The sequence below is a fragment of the Platalea leucorodia genome (genome assembly GCF_965183815.1).
Source record: "Platalea leucorodia genome assembly, chromosome: 1".
Classification (NCBI taxonomy): domain Eukaryota; kingdom Metazoa; phylum Chordata; class Aves; order Pelecaniformes; family Threskiornithidae; genus Platalea; species Platalea leucorodia.
Window position 1 is genome coordinate 16,157,494 of NC_138823.1, and position 21,710 is coordinate 16,179,203.

At 42.2% G+C, this 21,710-nt stretch overlaps 1 protein-coding gene across 1 annotated transcript; it reads right to left on the minus strand.

Annotated features, from left to right (window-relative positions):
• Positions 1–8,188: 8,188 nt before the first annotated feature.
• Positions 8,189–11,883, minus strand: UTP23 (UTP23 small subunit processome component). The gene is made up of 3 exons (XM_082326919.1): positions 11,656–11,883; positions 9,551–9,725; positions 8,189–8,643 (listed from the first exon to the last, which is right to left on the minus strand). The coding sequence occupies exons 1-3, from the start codon at positions 11,841–11,843 to the stop codon at positions 8,260–8,262; spliced, it is 747 nt and encodes a 248-aa protein (XP_082183045.1). The 5' UTR covers positions 11,844–11,883; the 3' UTR covers positions 8,189–8,259.
• Between the last annotated feature and the right edge of the window lie 9,827 nt (positions 11,884–21,710).

Here is a 21,710-nt window from a genome sequence, read left to right on the forward strand (position 1 = left end):
GCCTTATTTCTTACCTTTTCCTAGTCTATTACACACAGAGACCAATTAAAAATCTAATAAATTAAACATCCCTCAGATATTCTACATATCTGAAGCTAATTGTCTGCCATTCTGATATGGTCAAGCATATGTAATAACAATGTTCTAGTTCTCACTAGCATTAAGAAATAAATACAGACTTGAAATCAAGTCCCCCAGACATCACAAAAAGCCAGACAGATGGAAAAAAAGTCCAATGATTGGCACAGAGCAGTGATTTGTATGAATACCGTATCCCCACTTTAATTTTACTATCTTCAGCTCAGAAGCTTGGCAGGCCTGCCTGGGTTCTGATAGCACCGGTCTTGGATTTTTTGTGCAAATTTCTCTCTGACTCAAGCTTGACACCAACGGTATTGTTCTTGTTTAGGGCAAAAATAAATCTGACTTCTACACAATGCAAAAGGAAATACTGCAATTCTGTAAGCATTCTAATGATGATGAAGAAACCTTATAGAATTTTTTAATATCCAGGTTAATTAATAAAAAAACCCTAATATATAAACAAGCAACTCTTATTCTGAAAACTCATTGTGGATACTGACAGGCGAGGTCTAAAAGTGGGATAGAAATACAGTCACAGGACTTGGGGGAAGATTCTGGCTATGGAAATGTGGCCATATAGCCATTCAGGACTACAAGAACCTTGCTAGGCCATGCAGAGAGGCAGTCAGGAAGGCTAAGGCTCAGCTAGAGTTAAAATTGGCCAAAGATGTCAAGAGCAACAAGAAATGGTGCTTCAGATATGTAAGCAGTAAGCAGAAGCACACGGAAGACATAGGACCACTGCTAAACAGGGCAGAGAAACTAGTTACTTCTCAGTGCAAGGCCACTGTCTATACTGTTTGAAAAGTCATGGAGATCAGGAGATGTCCCTGATGACTGGAAGAGGGCAACTGTCATATCCATCTACAAGAAAGACCGAAAAGAAGACCCAGGAAACTACAGGCCCATTAGTCTTACTTCAATCCCTAGGAAAGTCATGGAATGAGTCCTCCTAGAAAGTATCACTAATCAAATGAAGCAGGTGATTGGGAAAAGCCAGCACAGATTTACCAATGGCAAATGATGCCAGACTAGCCTGATTGCCTTCTACAACAAAGCAACATCTTCTCTTGACATGGGAAAGCAGTGGATGTTCTTCACCTGGACTCCAGCAAAATGTTCAACATCGTTTCCCACAGCCTACTCCTGGACAAACTGGCAAGATACAGACTGGGTGGGTGGTCTGTGAGATGGGTAGGGAATTGGCTAACAGGCCGCACTCAAGCTGGTGATCACCATCAGGCTGGTGATCAATGGTTTTCACTCAGGCTGGCAGCCTGTCACAGCTGGGGTCCCCCAGGGATTGATACTGGTTCCCATGCTCTTCAGCATCTTCATAAATTATCTGGATGATGGGATTGAAATCATCCTCACAAGTTTGCTGATGACACTAAAGTGGGTTGTGCAGTCTCCCATCAGAAGGGAGACCCATCTTAGAGACCTTGACAGGCTGGAAGAGGGGGCTAGTGAGTGTATGAAGTTTAACAAAAACAAGTGCAAGGTCCTCTACCTGGGACATAAAGAGCTCAGTACAAAGACCTGTGTGGCTGGGGAGCAGCCTTGCTGAAAGGGACCTGGGGGTCGTGGTGGACAACAAGCTGACCACTGTCAGCAGTGCACCCCTGCAACAGCAAAGGCATATCGGATCCTGGGCTGCATCCGCAGAAGCATTACTAGCCATGGTAGAGGCGTGATCATCCCACTCTACTCAGTGCTTGTCAGGCCGCACCTGGAGTACTGTGTCCAGTTCTGCCCGCCCCCAATTCAAGAAAGATGTGGTCAGGCTGGGGATGGTCCAAAGGAAGGCCACAAAGAAAGATGATCAGAGGGCTGGAGAACCTGCCCTATGAGGAAAGACTGAAGGAGTTAGGTCTTTTCTCCTTGGAGAAGAGAAGGTTCAGGGGGACCTCAACATTGTATTCCAGTATTTAAAGGGTGGCTACAAAGAGAACAGAGACTCTCTTCACAAGGAGCCACATGGAGAAGTCAAGGGGCAACAGGAACAAGTTGCACTGGCAGAGGTTTCATATTGACATAAGAAATAAATTTTTTACAGTAAGAACAATCATTCAGTGGAACAATCTCCCCAGGGATGTCGTGGATTCCCCATCACTGGAGGTTTTCAAGATGTGATGGAACAGGGTGCTAGATAATCTCATCTCAGCTCCCTTTCCCATGAAAGGTTGGACTAGATGATCTTTCGAGGTGCTTTCCAACCTGGGCTGTTCTATGATTCTATTCTATTCAAATTATCATTAATTTTAGGGTACAAGGTTATAATCGTAAGTCTAGTGTACGGCTGAGTTTTATTTAGGAGTTATCACGTATTGGGCAAAGACTCAACTCTTGTTGCTCTTACAACAGCATCAGCGCAGCAGCCAGTTGACTTGCGCATGATAGCGTTCCCAACCTCTGAAGAGCTTGGGAGCTCAGGGAAATACTTACACCATCATTCCACCGCTAAGAAGCCAAGACACGTCCAAGGGCAATGTCATTCAGCTCTGGCACATGGGGAGTGGGTGGCAAACCAAGAGCTGAATGCAGAGTTCCTGTCCTGTGCTTTTTCTCACAAGGCTCTTGTCCACACTCTTCCTTGAAGAACATCCAATGGAAAGCAGAGACATTCTGGTCTTGTCATGTGGGCTTGAATAAGTTGAAATCTGGTTTCCTGTTAGGTGCTGCAGAAGACACTTCAACCTGGAAAAGAGATGAATAAGTAGAAATATCACAGAGGTCTACGCAGTCAGGAGTGGCATGGAAAGGATGACTAAGGAATGACTGCTTAATGTTTCATCCATTACAAGGGCTAGCTGGTAAGTAGTACATTCAAAACAGACACGTGAAAGTATTTTTCATAAGATGTGTTCAAATTGTGCAACTCCTTACCACAGAAAATTAGAGGCTTAAAGTTTACATGGTCTCAAGGAGAGACTGGACAAATTTGTGAAACAGAAATTCATTGTGTGCTGTTAAAAAAAAATATTTTTCCTGGGTCAGGAACTCCTTCACAAATCGTCAGGAAGTTGGAAAGTCATCTGGGGAAGTACCAAAAAAATATTTCATCTATTTTCATCCTATTCCTGAGGAACAGCTTTTGGCCACTATTGGAGGCCATCCCAGAACAGCCCTGCTTGTATTCTTGGGAGCTGACGGAGAGGTCAGGGGTGGAAAGAGGGAGCCAGGAATTCTAGAAAACTGCTTTCTTCATTTTTTCTGAAAACCTGCCTGTCGAAACGGGTGCCAATTCACAAAGTGAAAAATTTCCTCAGTGTTTCTCCAAGACAGTCTGAAAGAGTAACCGCCCTGGCGAGTCAAATCAGTAGCATCTTTGGTCCCAGAGGAAGGAACACGGCAAAAAGATCATTCTGGATCAACCAGAAGTCAAGACTGCAACAAGAAACTTTGAAGTCCCCTAATGAGTTCCTGGAAGGAGATTAGACTTAGAAAAAAAACCGTACCATGCTTTGGGTCATGATTTCCACAGCCAGAAGAGCCTCACTCTGTCCCAGGCTATTGCTGCGAGTACCCTCGGGAGCAATTAACTACATGGATTTGCCCTATCAACAACGGCATGAATAAGGTTGCTCCTGGATGTAATATCTGCGTGCTGGGCAGCGAGCCACGCGCAATGTCAGGCGAGCTCTACAGAAGAAGGATTTGGCTGCAAACCCGCCAGTGCTGCAAAGTGTGTAATATTGAAAAAACATAAAGACAAGGAGTGTTTGGCATCATGAGACCTACAATCTGCGGGAAGTCTTGGGCTATCAATGCAGGATCTGTGAGCGGGTTAGTCAGTCCAGCCCCCTGTTTTGAAAAGGTAGAAACTGAGTCAGAAAGGGCAATGAAGTTTTCTTAAGGGAATTAGAAAGACTTTTTTAAAATTTGTTTATGGTTTATTACTCCGTTGCCTACTCTCCTTGACAGCTAAGCCGTTTCTGGTTCACCTTTCACTACTGAGCAATTCTTTCCTCTGGTTAACACCCAGAAACACTCATATGTATTTTTCTCTCTTCCGTGGTTTCTTTTAAATCCCAGTGACTATCTACTGTCTCTTTTCTTCCCCCCAGCTCTTGGCTCTGGGTTGTTTTTGATTGGACCCTTGTTAACAGCTTCGTTGTTTCCCTATATACACAGAGCGTAGCTGCATGCTCTCCCTCTCAACTGCAGGAGAAATCAGAAAATAAAGTTCCCCCGAGAGAGCCCAGCCTGTCTCTTCTGTAACAAGCCAAAGCAACTTTTGCGAAATGACTGCCTCCGTGGGCAGACAGCTGAGCTCTCCGAGACAAATTTGGGGCTCAGAGTGCACAGACATAATAATTACCAGAAATACATCACAACCTCCTCTCCTGGCATTAGTTAGGCCATTCCTAAATCACAAGATGCAGTCTCTCTCACTCCTGACTCTCTGGGTACGAAAAGTTTTGCTTTCTGTCATTCTCTCTCGGTACACTGCAATCTTTCTCCACAAAATTATAAATGATAACACCTGCTGAGGCTCTTATTTGTTCATTCCCCCTATCTCCGGCTGCTCCCTGTGTGAGATATTACGCCCACACAGAGGTATGAAATATACAGTAGCTGCTTGTGAAACTTCTATATGAAAGATGCAATGAGTATAAATAATGGTATTGTTCCGACGTTCTTCATCTTGTATCTGACAGAACATGTTCAAGAAACTCCAGGAACACTCTAAAGCTGATGGAGAAGTCATTCACACCGTATCAGTGTAGCTGAAAACAAATGTGCAGGACTGCTCTGGACATCCTATTTTCCTTTCACCGCCAGAATGTATTTATTCTTCAAGTCTTACCATATTCATATTTACTTTAATGATTCATAAACATCCTAGGTTCCAGAAGCTTCTAATTAACTCACCTATTTAGTGTCGTTAACAGATGTTCAGGGAGTGATTTATTGTACAACACCGGATCACACCAACATATAAATCCAGCCAATTGAATTGGCAGGCAGTCTGGGTAAATATCTTCTGCTGATGGAAGATGAGACTCTGTCCTAAATTCAGCATTAATGCCCTGCAGACTGTGGCTGAAACATTATTATTTTCTTCTTGTATTACTCTGCACATGTAGCATACATTGTGCTGTACAACACTGGTTATTTCCCTCTTTTTTAAAAAAAGATTTAGTGAGATACTGCACAGGATTTGGGGATATATTTATCCTGTCTGAGAACAGAGGAAATCAATAGCCCCAAAGAAGTTTTTGCTCAAGCTCCTTTTAATTTACCTCTGGTTTTCTGCAGTTCCAAGAACAAAACCAGTCCTTCCGACACGCTACAGCAAAATGATCCTGAACTTTATTAGAAAAGTCACACTGGGGACCCCGTCTATACTAGAGATGTGGCCAGATCTCCAGACCATTTACTGGTGAATAAGGGAGCGGGACTGGCCACCATGGCTTTGGGCAGACCGTGGAGCTCCACACCTACAACAGCAGAGTTCGCGCTACGGGTACTTCCACAGCGGCGCGTTACACAACGCCGAGGGACATTGCTGAATTTAATAATCCAGGGACCCCAGCATGGTTTCTAGCCTGGGCCAGCTAAACCTCCACCAAACCCTGGCAGGCAGAGGCAGCAGCCAGAGAGCACCCGCCCGGGGCCGTCCGCAGGCAGCCACGCGGTGGGCACGGCCAGCGCCCAGCCTGGACAGAGCCAGCCGCGCCAGCCGGGCTCGCTGTTACAGGCTGCTCTTAGGCTGTATTTATACCGTTAAATCAGTAACGCTGTCAGCTTTGGCCTGGCAGACTTGTTTTACTTGGAAACTAGGGTGGGTTTGGTTGGTTTTTTTTTTTTTTTCTTCCAAATTTCAAAACGGTAACAACACATGGCCTGATTGCCTCTGCTTGTCGCCTGGGCAGGAGCTCTCTTCCAAAACTGAAAGGCAAGTTATTTACCTCGCTGGAGGAGAGCTGCAGACAAATTTTACAGCTTTTCTCCTAAGAGCTCACTCCCTTTTCATTCCAGTTCTTCCCAATGGCAACACCATGACTCAGTTTGTGTTAGCAAAATACTAAGGAAACACAGATAAATATTGTTTTAAATTCCTTAAGGTGGGAGTCATTAGATGATTGTTAAAAGTCTTTTTTGCAGTAATTATGTTTTTGTCTGTCTATAGTCTTCAGAAAAGGTATATTTAAGCTTTGTGTTTCAACTGCACTGAAAGGGACTGTTGTAAATAATTAGGGAGTGTTTCTGCTCAATTTTTTAAAAACTATATTTAAATTACTGGATTTTAATATACATTTGACTGAGAATGAGATTTTGAAGATGAACCATCTCTGCTGTCTGCTCCAAGCTTTACTGACAGCAGTGCTTTCTGCGGGTGGGTTTGGGGAGGGGGAAGAAATACAAGCAATATTTAAGGGGGAATGGGATGCAAAACTACACTAACATGGCACTGTGCCCAAATAAGTGAACGAGAATGGAATAGGACAGCTTGAGAAAGGTGATATACATTAAATAAGTATGCTGCATTAAGGAATTCCCAGGAGTTATTAAATTTCTCCTCAGGACTCGCTATTAGCAATCAACGTAGGAACAATACGACAATGAGTGTGACTGTTTTTACTTTTTGATTAAAGCTTTCACCTCGAGTATAGCACCCTTCCTTGCTGCTTCCGTCTCTCGTGGTCAGTTCCCAAGGCGCGCGTGGTCTCTCACATGGAAAAAGAAAGGCACAGCCTGCTCCTAACAGCTGTGCTGCTGTGAACGGCTTCGACCTGGGGCTACAGCAGCAGCGTAGCGAGCTGCAAGCGCAGGACGCCCGGACCTACCTCTCCTGCGCTGGCCGGAGGAAATCTCTGCAGGTTCCAGGGAACGACCCTGCAGTTTCCACTAAGACTGGCCAACTCCCATCACTCAAGCTGGTTTCTCAAACTCCATGGAACAACTGCCCTTATAGTTTGCAAAGCCAACAGAAAGCATCATACATTATAGCTGTGTACGTACTCCAGACATGCAAGAACCTGTGCAGATAATGCACTATGAGAACTACTTTGCAAATGTATGATACATAGGTTGAAGAATTGTTTAAAAACCACGGCTTAAACTCATGTAGGTGAAGAAACAGAAAGCTTTCCTTTTAAGAATTACATCTCGGTTAAGTAGAAATGCACCGAAAAGTTAAGAATCTGGTAAGAGATGACGGGGAACACTGTTATGGCACACGCATGCCACAGCACGTACTCTGCTGCACACCCCTGCGTTGTGTCACCTCAGTCACTCACTTCTGCCTCCCAATGCCACCAAACACGCAAGGTACAGGAAAGAGTGACTGAAGATCAGGTACTTGAAACAATTTTGGCAGCTCCCTCCTCCAGCCCAGTTCTATTCTGTTCATAACCTCACCGAACACTGAAACAAGTGCAACAGGGGCTGAGTCCCACCACGGCCAGCTGGCTGTATTTCAGGACTTCTCCACTATACTGTGACGGCATTAGGTGTTAGCCAGGGCTTTGATTCAGCATTTTCAAGTTGCATTCTTCCTATTTAAAAAGGAAGAATAAACTAGAGATAAACTAGACGCACTAGAGAAGCCATTATAATGTCAGGAATATCAACACAATCACACGCCCTCTGGGATCTTCTTAACAAATAAAGATCCTGAACAACAGACGTGTCGGTTCTCACGGAGTTTACAAACTGATTTAGGCTGGAAGGGACTTCTTGAGGGCATCTGGTCACTTTGCAAAAGAGTTAACTTTTCTATTCAAACAGTACAGCTAAATAAGATACTATGCTCTTTAGGTCAATCCCGCATTCTGTGACAGAACAACTGTCAAAATTAGTTTTAGTAAGAATAGCAACCAAGATTTAGAAAGAAGAGTAGTATCCCGCCAAAACCCATATGAAACCCAAGAAGCATTTCTAAAAGATTGCTACCGGTCATGTGAACTCTCTGGCAGGAATCAAGATGCTGGAGAGAATAATGAAACATGAAGGTTCCTAAATATTTTGTCACAAACCCAATTACTAAACAACCCAATAAATTATTAGGACAATAACCTGCAAATGTTAAGATGCAGCAGTAAGCAGCACCAACTCATAAAAATAAGTTTTAATATTAACAAATTGATTTCACATGATTGCATATTAATCTTTCTTTTCGCGGAGTTCAAACAACGTTCAAGTCTTGCATTTTTTAGGAAGATGGGTTTATTCTTCTTCATTCTTCTGCAGTGACTGCACGGCTTCTGCTTTAACCCTATTTCGCTTTCTTTTTCTTCTTTTCTTCTTTTCACCAGAAGGCTCCTGACCCTCCTGTGTTTTCTTTTTCTTCTTCAGACAGCTGAGAGGATTGGGGCCGCCTGCCCTTTTGCGTTTTCTTCTCTTTTCACCTCCTTGCTTTGCTAGTCCTTCTTTTTCTTTAAGCTGCACAATACTTTGTTTTTGGTGCTCTGGAACAAGCTGATCTGTCTGCAACTTTTGGACAAATGCCAAAGATTTAGGAGAAGGTTTGTCTAGCACCATAGTGTTCTGAATAATAAAGAGGAGAGGAACGCCAGCCTTCTTTTTCACTTTGTTTGCTAAATCCTGGTCCTGTAAAATTAAATACTTTAGTCAATATTTTGAGATTAAACAATATTTGCAATTCAAATGCACCTACTTTCAATACAAAACTAGGAAGATAAATTACATTATGAAAAAGATAAGAAACTTAATCTAGCAGATATACCTGGCAGTGCCGTTCAGAGCAATTTAATTTTCAATTTCTCTCCTTCTGATTAGCTGTACTTCTGATGGAAAATGTATTAATGTTTCCTTTCTTCATGCATGTATAAGCATACGTGCATTTTTTGAGGAAAAAGTCCCAGTTCATTGGTATGTAGTACACCACTTCACAAGAAGTAAGATGATTTCTTCTATGACAAGTCATTTTAAATTCCTTGTATCTTACATAAGTATGCAGAATTTTACTGTAATCCATTTTATATACAGTGTATACAATTTACACATACAGTCCCAATAACAGACCCAAGAAAAAACCTCCCTTTCTTATTTGTACACAAGTTTTACCTTTATTCTTTAGTTAAAACCTCCAAAATTTCTTAAAATTGAAGTTATATGGTCATTTAACACTTGATTTCACCTTCCAGACTCATGCGCAAAACAGTTCAGGGCAGGGGGTGCACACACAAGCAATATGCAAATTAACATTCATCAGTTGTTTTCTTACATGTCAATAAGTAGTCATCATGTTCTCTACACTTTCTGCTAAACTAAGCAATATCCTTCTAGGGTAAAAATACCTAGTTGCTCAAGTAAGACAAAAGATTCCCTACTTCATAATTAGCAAATACATTTAAGAGTGAGTAAGGTTTTACAAGATTAATTTCCACATGCTATTTAAAAATCTCATAATTGAGGTTTCTGTAGATTTCCTTATCCTTAGGTATCAAAGGATCGCTTCAAATGAAATGGAGCTACATTTCCCATGAGCATTTACCTGTGTAGCGATAAAGAAGTGATGAGGGTTGCCTTCTTCAATCATGGAAAGTAAACAGGCCGAACCACTCACAGGATCCTTGTGGTGAGAACAGTTTCGAACTTGAAATCTTTGGGCAATTAATTTTGCTCCGTACAGTGCTTTCCCCAGTGATTCCAGTTCTTTTAGAACACATCTGAAAACCAAGACCAACAGTGATTTCTAAATGAGAAAATAACTACACACTTTTTACAACAGCAAAAGGTTGACACGAGTTCATTAGGAACGAGCAATACCCAGTTGTTCAGGCTCTATGACTGTAAATGGCAACCAGTAGTCTGAAAGCAGTAACCCATCTCAAGATGTCAGCAAGATTTCCTCGGTTCCAAACAAGACTAACCAGTAACATTAAGTTATGTTTAATGATTCAAAAATATTCTGTATTGGTGACAATGCTAAGTCCTTACATTTAGGTCCATATATCACCTAGCATAACAACTTCTACTGCACAAAGAAAATTACTTGAATTAGCACAAACTGATTAATCACATGCAAGTTAAACTCTGTACTGGCGTCCATCATCTTGCTTCAAACTTGCTATCAGAATCCAACTGACTCAAGCAGAAGAAGAAAGAAGGTTGTCCATGTGATTAAAAATCTGGAAGTTTACGGCTCCCCAGCGTTCCAACTAGACAATAAAACGCAAACCTAAAATCCTCCTCTTAGCGGCAGTTAGAGCAGACGTTCACACAGGACAGAGTCGCAGTCTATCAGGATGCTAGCTTATACTCAGAAAAGAACAGGAGATGAAACCTAACTTACTTTGGCCACTGAGCCTTACTCTTAAATGGAGACAGTGGTAGGAATGTATGGGCTTGAAATACAGGTCCAAGGATATGGTAGCATGGTGATTAATCGGAAGAAGCCAGCATGCCAAAAACCTCTTTGGAACTTTTATTTAGTTTACATTTATCTCCAAAATAACTGCAAGATATTAAATACAACTATTTTTCTTTCCAGAGAAGAAAGTTTAGCCCTTGAGGACAGTCTTTGTGGAGACTTGAGCCTGTTCTTTGACTCTGACAGCGGGCCAGCTCACTTCCTCAGGGAAGCTCCGGTCATGCCAGTGAGGTGCTGCCCCACCAACTTAGCGTTCTGACAGCAGAGAAAACGAGTCCATTCAGCTTCCCTAAGTGAAAACAGGTCAAAAAGACCAATAGTGCTGAAAGAAGGAAGCCAGAAGGGACATTTAGACATGACTGGAATACAGCGTGGGTCAAAGTGATTCCTGAACCTTTCACAGCTAAGGTCATGACTTGATACTTTCTGCTGTTTAGAAGTACGGGCCAGTTCTGTATCTTTCATCATCTTTCCAGGATGGCTCAGTGCTTAATTTTTGTAGCCTAGGGTATACATCTTCCTGATATTTTCAGTACTTGCCTCCAGGATGGGCAGTTGGCTATTCTGTCATTGCAGATACCTGAGTGAGGGAGATGTTATCATACCCAACATACAAAGTCAAGTAAAAACAAAGGCAACCTCAAGGCAACTTAGATATTTAGCGCGCACGCTTTATTTACTTCCACGCCTTTGTCTAGCGCATCCTTGTTCTCCCTTGAGAGCAGCTACTTTGGAAACAGCCCCTTACCGGCAGGCTGAAGCTCCAGACCCGCAGTAACTCCCTCCCCACCCAAGAGACCTGAGCTCGCCTCTGTTCTCACTGCACCAAGAAGACGCTGGGGGTGGGGAGGGGCCCCTCACACCCCGGCGTTAGCCCTGGCCCCACCACATCCCTCAACAGTCTCTGCCAGCTTCGGAAAGGCACCTTCGGAAAGAAGCTCCTGTCCTTCTGCAAGTTAACTACAGCTCACAGCGCTACCTCCTCACCGCAGCTACCGCCCTCCGCCCCCCAGAGCCGCGCTGGGGCCGAGGAGGGGCACAGGAGGGGCCCGGGAGGGGCTGAGGAAAGGCCGAGGAGAGGCTGAGGAGAGGCCGGGGAGAGGAGAGGCCCGGGAGAGGCCCAGGAGGGGCCGCGGCCGCCCCCGCCCGGCCCCGCGCACTCCGACGCCGGCCGCCCGGGCATGCGCGCTGCGGCCGGCGCCCCGCGGCCTCCCCCCCGCGCCTACCGGGTGGTGCAGAGCTGCGTGGCCCCGTCGAGGTACCCGGGCAGCTGCTCCCGGATCTGGATCTTGTTGCGCAGCGCGGCCTGGCAGAAGGTGCCGTCCAGCAGCACCTGGAAGGGCTCGCGGAACTGGAAGTTGTGCTTGTAGAAGCCCATGTTCTTCTTGGCGTGCTTCTGGCGCCGCACCTTCATGGCGCCGCCCGCCCGCCCGCAGCGGCTCCCCCGGAAGCTGCGCCGGACCCGGCCGCCGCGGCGGAGCGGAGCGGGGCGAGGGCGGGGCCTGCCGCGGCCCCCCGCCCTCCGCGGCCCGGGGGAGCCGGGCCCGGGGGGAGCCGGGCCCGGGGGAGGCCGCCCCGCTCGGCCAGGCCTGCGGCTGCGCTCTCCCCAGGGCAGCGGCAGGCGCTCATCCAGTGCTGCGCACCCGTTACCTGCACACGAGTGATGGGCCTGTGTGCTGTGGTGCTGTGCTCGCTCTTGCCGTTCGCTAAGATCAGAAATACACACAGTATTTTTTTTCCTAGCTCAGTATAATGATTAAATTACCATTACTGTCCCAGAGGCTTCATCAGTGTAGTTTAGTCGTCCACCGCTGTACTTTCCTTAGGAAGGCTCATTCAGTGCCTGCTTTTATTGTTTGCCTGTATTGGGTACGTCAACTTAACCTCTGTATGCACAAAGTTCAAAATGAATTAGCATGTATTCTACATTTTAATACTGCTTTTTCTCCATGACAAATAAAAAATTTAATTTCTATTAAACTAATAGTAGCTGCCATTCAGAAAGCTAGATCGCACAACTCCTCCCTGTTCATCAGAAAGCCCCAGTACACCAGACATCTGGCAGTTAAGAAACTCAACTTAATGTCTGTATTTTAGGCCGGCCAAGGGATGCGATATCTTAACACCATAAAAACGATAATTGGAGACATCTGTCTCGCTCTGCAGGTACAATGGCAGACATCTTTCTGCCAGGGACAACTGTATTGCAAGCAAAATTTGCAGCTACCTGCCAGTTAGCTCACTGTAATCAGTCAGACTGCTCTAAGGTCATTTAAGCAAGTACCCACCTGTCACATCGGTCTTTTTGCTACCAAATAGAGATGGGAAACATCTGCTTCCAAGCAGGTTAGTTAGCGTTAAGAGAAACTGAATAATAATGCATTTAATTACTGTTGTAGAAATTGCAATGTTTAAATGGGACGATATTTTAAAGTGGCTACAGGATGAAAAGTGGGAAGAACAGGTGATCGAGAGGAGTTTCCATGGCATGTGACTGTGCTGTTGACAGTATTTTTCTGTCATTAAATCCTTCTTTCCAGCTGTCTTCAGGGCACAGTTGCACGTGCTCATGAGTATCATGGACATACAAGGATACATGCCTTATTCTATGAGCTAAGTGGTAAGTTGCAATTCATTGGTCTTTATTAAACTTCAGTCCTGTGGCCGACGTATTCCCATACTGGCATCGTGTCTCAGTTCCTCTATATAACTTCGTACTTTCATTATTTAAAAAGTTAGAAAAAAACACTTGGCAAGACTCCAAAGTAAAACCCGATTAGATGATTTTTTTTTTTGTTTTTCTTTTTTTCAAAATTAGCTGCCCAAAGACAGGCAGTTATTCCATATTAAGAACACTGACAGCACATCTCACAGTGGAACTGTCAGCTAGAAGGGGAAATCTGCAATGGTAACAGCTGCTATTACAGAAAGGAGATAAAAAGGAGAAGCAAGGAAATGAGGGCTTGAACTAGTCACCATTTTGAACTAAATACAAAGTAAGATATATTTCAGAGTAGGGTGTTAAATACCGTTGTGCCGAGATACTCCTTCACCATTCATTTGGTAAATAGCAGCATCACAGACAAGTTTTAATGTGATTGGTATGGTAAAATATGTTTAGAAGGCTGGCTAGCAGGCAAAACAGCAGCACAGATTTCTCCTTCTCCGTTATGGAGAAGAGAGCATTAATTGTATTAGAAACTACTTGCAGTACCATTCTGTAAATTGTATTTCACTTGTAGGCAGCTCTTTTAAAGTTTCTTTTTAATAAATTTTAAATGTTAAAATAATGTCTTAAGAATACTATAGCAGTGCAGAGAAGTATGATTTTTTCAACATTTTCTTTGACATTTTGACAGTATTTTACATATAATAAAATTCACCATTTTCCTTTCAAGTTCAATTATTTTACTATTCCCATGAGCAATATGTAGAGTGGATTTTTAAAAATAAGCCTAAGGATCTGCTGAATCCAGTGGTCTCCGGGACCTGGGGATTGCTGCTCCTGGCTGCTGAAGTCCGTCCATGTACACTCTTTGGACCTGGGAGGGGTCTTAGGCTCACGTGTATCCTGGACGAGCATATGCACGCATACACACACACACCCCCCCCCCCCCACACAGAGGGCATATATAATGTAAGTACAGAGAGTGAAGTGGACCGCTCACATGTGAGCCCCCCTCCTCCCCATTTTCCTACATGTCCCCCTAGATCCACCCTGATCCCTCCTTTCCCTGCCTTTGGCCAATTTGGTGAACATCCCATAGTAAGTTTTGCACAATCCCACAAGCCCCTGCTGATATCCCATAAAAAGTTTTGCACAGTCCCATACACCCCCACAAATATGTTGTAAAACTCATGATAATCATGTTTCCCCCATCTTACCCGTGACAAAGCTCAGGTTGATTGTCTTCAGGGTGGCTTCCTCGGTAGCTCCTTTAATGGCCTGAAGAGTTCTGCTCTTCACTGTCGTCTTTGTTGCCACCTGCTCATTCGGCAATTTTTGTGTGCCTGTGTCTGTTTAATATATCACTTTCCTTCTTATTTCTTTTATACTGAATAATCCTTAATCAGATGAACCAAATTATCTCACATTCCACATACCCTTAGAGAAACTGTGTCTGTAGCGCAGAGCTACAGCAAAGCTTGTCATAAAGCTCAGAGGAAGATACCGTTTTGAAATTGCTTTCTGTTATATTTTTAATTGAGAAGCTTCATCGGTTATCTGGCTGCGCTACTAAAAGACTTTGAGGGGGAGTTTTTTAAGTGACCATTTTATCAAAGAACTAACAAACCACTTGCAGTATCTGCCTACCAGCAGTATCATTGTGGAAGTGAACCTGAGGAGGAGGTGGAAGGTGTTGAAGCGCTACCTTTGATAACGTGACTTGTTTTTCCAAAGACAGGAAACAGAATTTGAAATGAGGAACTTCTTTTTCTGAAACACAAGTTCCTGATCGCTGCCAGACAGGATACTGGTCTAGGGTACAGTTCTGATCTAACAAAACAGTTCCTGTGACTTTATCAATAATATGAATACCTTGTGGGTAAATATACAGTATTTATGAAAATAAGGTGTCACACTGAAGGAGGCCTTCTATATATCCAAAGTAAGTTCATACTGAACTTACCAAATCTGAGCAATGATAGGCATCATAGGCAACCCGGCTTCACCCATTGCTCTGCACACAAAACTTGCTCCAGCAGAGTATGAGCTCTTTGCAGAGAAGACCATCTCTTGGCATATATGAGTTCAGCTCCGGTTTTGAGATGCTAGGTAATGCAGTCGTAGAATTAAAGAACATAAAATTGCTGTGACGTGTGGATTATTTGAAGTGAAAGCTGTTCTTTATCAGAAGAGCTTTGATGTAGACCTAGTAACAAAGATTTCCCTTAATAGCTGGCGCTTGGCAAATGCTTGTAGCTTGGTGAGAAAAAGATCTCAGCTCCTGATTGTCCCAAACTCGTCCTGTGTCAGACCTTTTTAATTTGAATGTATTGCTTTTGGGCAAATGTTGTGCTCTGTGGTTATCTCCAGTAACTCTTAGCACCAGACATGCTTAAATACGAAAAATTAACTGATTTACAAACAAGGAAAGGGTAGGGTTTTCAATTAGAACATTTGGAAATAAAACTGTAATAAATAAACACAGGACAGTAAAACATTGTTGGAGTGTGTCTGAAAATATTTTCCTAGGTGTATTTTTGAATTTTTCTGAGGTATGTATAGGCCACAGAATAAGAGTCAGCAGCATTTAATATGCTAAATTATATTTGTCAGAATGTTTATTATTCATGGCTGGCTCCTCCTTTCATCGCCTTGGGGCTGGGTTTGAGCTTTTGAATTTTAGCCTTCATCATGTACATTCATCTTTTACAGTACCCATTTTTCTATTATCTCATGGGAATGCAGCATCTGGATTTATAATAAACATGGCTGTGACAAGCCCAGGTTTTTCTTTATGGATTGGTACGAACTGAGCAGATGAGGATTTTGTATATGGTAAAGCTTTCTGCACCTCTCTGGCTCTACTGTTACCATAACCCTTAGTTAGAAAATGACTTCTGGCTTAAATACCATAACTGCCCATCACAGTATGTCCCACATTAACTATCTTGTAAGTTGTGTATCATAAGAGGTACACATTTAATGTAGAGGTCAGGATATTTAGTTTCACTACATACTAGTGACTTCCGTAGGTAAGAAAAAGAGTATCTATACAGCAGATATCTATACAGGCTTTTAAGTGACTGCTTATAGTAGCAAAATACTTTGAGAATGTTCTGGAGGACAAAGGTTTTGCAGGCAACTTTAGCTTTCTTCCTAGAGCAGGAAGAAATTATAGAGCTGAAACTCATCAGTGGGATTCTTGACAGCTTGCCAAATGTTATACCAGCTTTTTTCTCTTTTTTTGACCTTGAACCAAATTCACATGAATGATGAACAAAATCAGATCTTATCTAATTTAACTAGATCTTTTGTCTTTCTGAATAGATACGCATCACTGATACACACCATTTAGTTCATGCAGCCTCTTTGGTTGGTGCAGCTGTCTGGGATACACATGTTAAACAACGGGTTTCATGCTGCTTGAAGGAGACACAAGGGCATCCTCTCGGAGCAGCCTTTCCTCCCTGCACTGTTTGTTGAGATCTGCACTAGTTAGTTGCCATTCTGCTCCCTCTATACTCGCAGAGCTTGTAGAAGCGCTTAAGAGTGATGTAAATATACCATAATCTAGAAAAGTAGGAAGTCTTCGTGGAGTACCCAGGACTGGAATTGTAACTTCAATTTGGGGAGCAGGAAGAATGCAGAAGACAGGAAGATATCTTGCCAAACACGGATTATGTGATAGCTGGCGTGCTAGGTAGATAGAGGGGAAGAACGCAGTGATGCTTTACATCTTGTCTCCTGTTGTGCCTATGAAAGTATCCATTGCTTCATTTTGAGCAGAATATCCCCCTTGCCCTTTTAGTATTTCTCATAGAAATATCAGGTCCATTTTAGTTAGTTCTTTTAAACAACTACATGGTTTTACTTTGGAAAGGTACAGGAAGCTGGAAGACATAAAACATTTTGGATTTTTGGTGTGCTAACTTCCATTTGTTTCCTCATTTCTTGTTCTCCTTAGAGAAGGTTGTTATCTTCGGCATGTGATAGCTTGCGTGTCGTCAAGAATCAGAAGGTGCATTAGTTGATTACGAAGAGAAGGCAGAACAAATTGACATCAAAAGAGAAATTACGTGGGAAGCCTATCTCAGACAAGAAATTAACTTTATGGCCAAAATTCTGATTTATGCAAGAGAATTCACTTCAGTTGCCTGAGATACTATATGTGTCTTTTCACCCTTTAATTAATTTCAGGGAGAAATCAGTTAACTGGGAACAGAGAAGTGGAATCTTTACGTTGTGGTGATAAATGATATTACTCTTTATGCTTATATAATTTTCTAACTTGATACTATAGCAAGAGTCTGGCTCTGCTTAGAAACATATAATAGCTTTGCAAATAACTTGTCTTTGTTTTACAGGCCAAAATTAGCACTTAAAATATCACAGTCTTTTTCATCAACTACGTTTTCAATTAGGTAATTTCATTGTTAATTCCTATGTCATTTTTTAAATTCTTGTTAGTTGTATGCTACAGGTTTTGAGGTGCTATACTAAATGATCCATTAATAATAAAAAATAGCTATAAACACCTGGAATGTAAAAAGAGAGGATAAGAATAGAAGGTAACTGAAAACATTTATTGGAAAACAGTTATTGAAAAAAGCAGAGAGGAAGTTGAGCAGTGAAAAAAAAACTTCCCCAAGAGAAGAGCTTATATTTTTAAATATTTCCTTCATGCGCAGAAATACCTTATTATGCTACTGTCTAGGATAGCTGCTGCACTTTTTTTAATATAATGCTTTTACATTTAGTCAAGCAAATGCTAAAAGGTTGCCTGTCTAAGAGCATGGCTGAAACCACGCATGGCCTCTGAAACCTCCATTCTTACACAAAAGAAATTGAATTTTCAAAGCTCACATTCTGGTCCTGTAGTTCCTTTATTGCATTTGATGTTTGTCCCTGGGGGTTTCTATGCTGTTGCCGCTCCCACCTTTACCACTTTTCTATCACTCCCTCACCTTATTACTTTCCATTTCCTATTTCAAATACAAAATCCAATAAAACCAATTTCTTCACTTTGATTCTCTGGAAGAAAATTAAGAAAAAATTGTGGAATGGACTTCAGTATTGGCACCAACAACTTCTAAAATCACAATCAGCCTCATGACAAATACTAGTACTTAAAAATTCTTTGGCACAAAATGCACGTGCAGTTATGTAGCCTGATCTTAAATTTTCACATTGAGCTTTACTTGAATTTACTTTACTTTACTACTTTACTGTGTAAAGTAGTAAGCACTGGAATATCTGACACTAAAGATTATTACTTATCAGTGAAACAGAATCCTGTAGATGCTGTAGACATAAGTATACAAAGGGCCTGACTTCAGTGACTTGCATCGTTATCAGTGGTATCTGAACAAAGTGGGTGTAGAGTGCTACCTTATTTATCAGGGAGAACCTTTTTAACACGGAGGTGATAGGCCAGGGGATATTTCATTTCCTTTAGACTAAAATGCTGTGGTCAGCAGAACACCAATGGCTGAAAACCCTGAATTACACAGGATTTATACACAATGCTGCTTCCTGAAGCTGTAGTTGGTGTTTGGAATTGCCCTCACATGGCATGCAGCGCTACTGAATATAATTGCAGTTTTACAGTTATATATAGTTATACAAGTACGCATTTGGCAAAACTGCATCTACTGGAGAGACCTGAGGGACCCTGTTACATTGTCTCCTGACCCCTTTTGGTTTTTTTGGAAACAAAGGAAAGAAAAGAATGAGCATTTAAGAGATCTTGTCTGTCCCATGGCTTCTGAAACTCGATTCGCAAGTCTTCTTGCCTTCCTTCTGTTTTCTCCGCATCCTGTGGGAGAGGGGAGTGAGCGAGAGGCTGGGTGGGTGTTTGGCTGTTGGCCGGGGTCAACCCACCACAGGTACTACTGACACAGAGGAACCTTCTCATCATAAGGATTTTCACTCTCCCTATGGGATATGAAAGTGGTATGTAAGCAAGAGGCTACTATCAAAAGGCATGCTGTGAATAAAAAATGGATTTCAAAAGGAGCAAACAGACCATGCCGTGTGTAGAATTACATGGAATAACCCTTGTACTTGAACGCAGGGATTAAGTACGGCCTTATATTCACTACAGTTCTCCCAAATACAAGCCTTACTTCACAAACAAAAGATGTTAGATACTTCATTTTCAAGCAATGCACACGGCTGCTAAGGCAGAGTAGGTACGTTACATATAATGGCACGCTGAAAAAGGTCAGCGATATATTCATATGGAGATGTGCCAAGTGCCTGTGTTTCTTGATGTTTGAAAGTTTAAGCCTGAATACCCCATCTCTTTGAGAAAACCGAGCTTTTCTGAACTTGAAACTCCTGTAAGGGTGCGAGATATTACAAGGTAATTTTAAGTCTATGTTAGGTGAATCCACCAAGTTTTGGAGATTATTTTACTGGAAACAATTTCTTTTTGTAGATAATTAATGTTGGTTTAGGCAATTGTAGTCATTAGTGCAACTTTGTATTTGGGGTGCTGTTGTGTCTCAGTACAAGTACAGACTGCTATATGTGTATCCTAAGTGATTCTTCCCTGTTCCTCTATACTTTGTGATAATGAAATGAAGGTGTTCATTATGCTTAGAAATATTTGGAATTGCTGAGAGGGTAGGGAGGAAAAACACAGAATTCAGACATGACCCATTTACCAAGTGGTAACAAGTCATTGCAGGTTAGCCGATCTCTGGTAACTACTCATGTGCATGGTCTTAGCCTGCAGCGTACACAAACGTAATTCAAGTTGGTTTAGCCCTTAAGGTAAAGTCAGTCTGACAATTTGGAAGGGATTCCATCTTTGAACCCTTAATCAGATAATTTCCATTTAGCAACACTACTTCTGCTCATAGCATTGCTACAGTGCAGCAGTGCTGTAGAGATAAATGACACATCTGAATTCTACCAAGGTTTTTACTTAAGCAGGACTGGGGAATAAAAGGGTTTTGTTTGGTTCCAGATGTCTTTTGATTTAGAGTATCATTTAAAAATGATTAATGGAGTTTGTGCACTACTTGAATTTTCTAAAATATTTTGTGATGGAAGTCTTCTGTTTTGTGGTTTTCCTGAGTAGCTTGGGCAATGTTACTAAAACTTTTCAGTCTGACATCCTTTTTATGGCCTCCTTTTCAAGAATTCAGTATTTTCAGTGGTGAAATTTTCTATGGCCTCTTGCCTCCAGTGATCTGCTGAGTTCTGTAAAGTAGAAAGTTGATATTTGTGTTTCATTTTTCATGTTAATCATAATTAAGCAAATTGACTGAATTATTCTGGCAGTGCATTAAGTAATGTGAGCCCTATGCCAGTCCCTTGAATAGGGCTATTTTGGGTGCCCACAGCAACCTCTTTGAACGTGCTGATGTTCTGTGCTGTAGCTACTTGTTGGTTTGGGGTTTTGGGGTTTTTTTCCATCTTTTTAAATTACATTGAGTTTCTGTTCAAAAACTGATCGGCAGGAATAATGTATCACATTTGTCTTATCCCAGGAGTTTTCATTCCTTTTCAGATCCCTGAGAATTTGCCAGTGGTAAAGCACTGTGCATTTACTGACAGAAGGCACGTTTTTTCTATTTAAACACCTTTCACCAGCATCTTTGAAGCAGCCCACAGATCTCCAGCAATCCATGGACTGGAGTTGAAAACCACTATATTACCATAATACTGTTTCCTAATCTTATTTTTCTTTAATTAAAGCTATTTGATCATATTTGTAAATTAAAACTGGATATGCATGTGTATGTAACAGCAAAGTGAAATATTAATATTGAATCAACCAACTTTGTTCTCTAGAAAAACTTCAAAAGACAATGCCAGTGGGAGTGCAACATTCAGTCATGGAAACCTGTGAAGGGTAGGACTCAAATTTGCAACACCTACGTGATGGTTGAGCTCATTGGCCGCAGCATACTGCCTTGAAACTCTGGGTCGTTATTGCATCAGCCTCTCTACAAACCTATTTTTTAGAACAACGCCCTAATCCCGCTGCACGTGCACACTTCAGATTCTTTGGGGCACAAGGCACATTTGACCTCAGTGATGCTGCAGTTCTAAACTTCACCCTTAATCTCCATTTAACAGATTTTTCCCAAAGGGAGATCTGAAGTGGGATTCATCACACCTAGCTTTAGACATCTAAAGCGAGGTGTTCTTAGCTAAGCTGGGTATTTGGGTCTCTTGTTAGTCAATGCAGATCTGGTCAGTGATACCAGTGGCATTTAGGTTTGCCTGGTGGGGATGATTATTATACTAGATTCTTTGCTTGAATTTGTTCCAGCTCAGATGCAGGCAGCTGGTAGGGAATGTTCTTGTGATGTTAAGGCTGTTTTATAGGAACAGGCAAATGTGTCTGTGTCTGCTAGAAAATGCAGATACATCTTCGTATTGGTGTTGGTAGATATCTTTCCCTCCCCCAGTTAGAAAGCAGTTTAACTACATTGTTGAAAAGGTTAATGGTGAATTTTTATGAGGTCACATATTTGGCATAGCCTCTAGAGAGCTTTGGAGTGTTTGGTACGTCTACTTTTCACAGCCCACTCCATTTTTCAGAAGAATGTGTAGGGTTTTAAATACTTTGAAAAAAACCCCAACCAACCAAACAAA

Excerpts from the sequence above, each read along its gene's own strand:
- UTP23 (XM_082326919.1), bottom strand. The coding sequence starts at position 11,843 with ATGAAGGTGCGGCGCCAGAAGCACGCCAAGAAGAACATGGGCTTCTAC. Across the intron at positions 9,726-11,655 it reads ACGCAGCTCTGCACCACCCG|ATGTGTTCTAAAAGAACTGG; the intron begins GTAGGCGCGGGG and ends CTTGGTTTTCAG. Across the intron at positions 8,644-9,550 it reads ACTTCTTTATCGCTACACAG|GACCAGGATTTAGCAAACAA; the intron begins GTAAATGCTCAT and ends TTAATTTTACAG.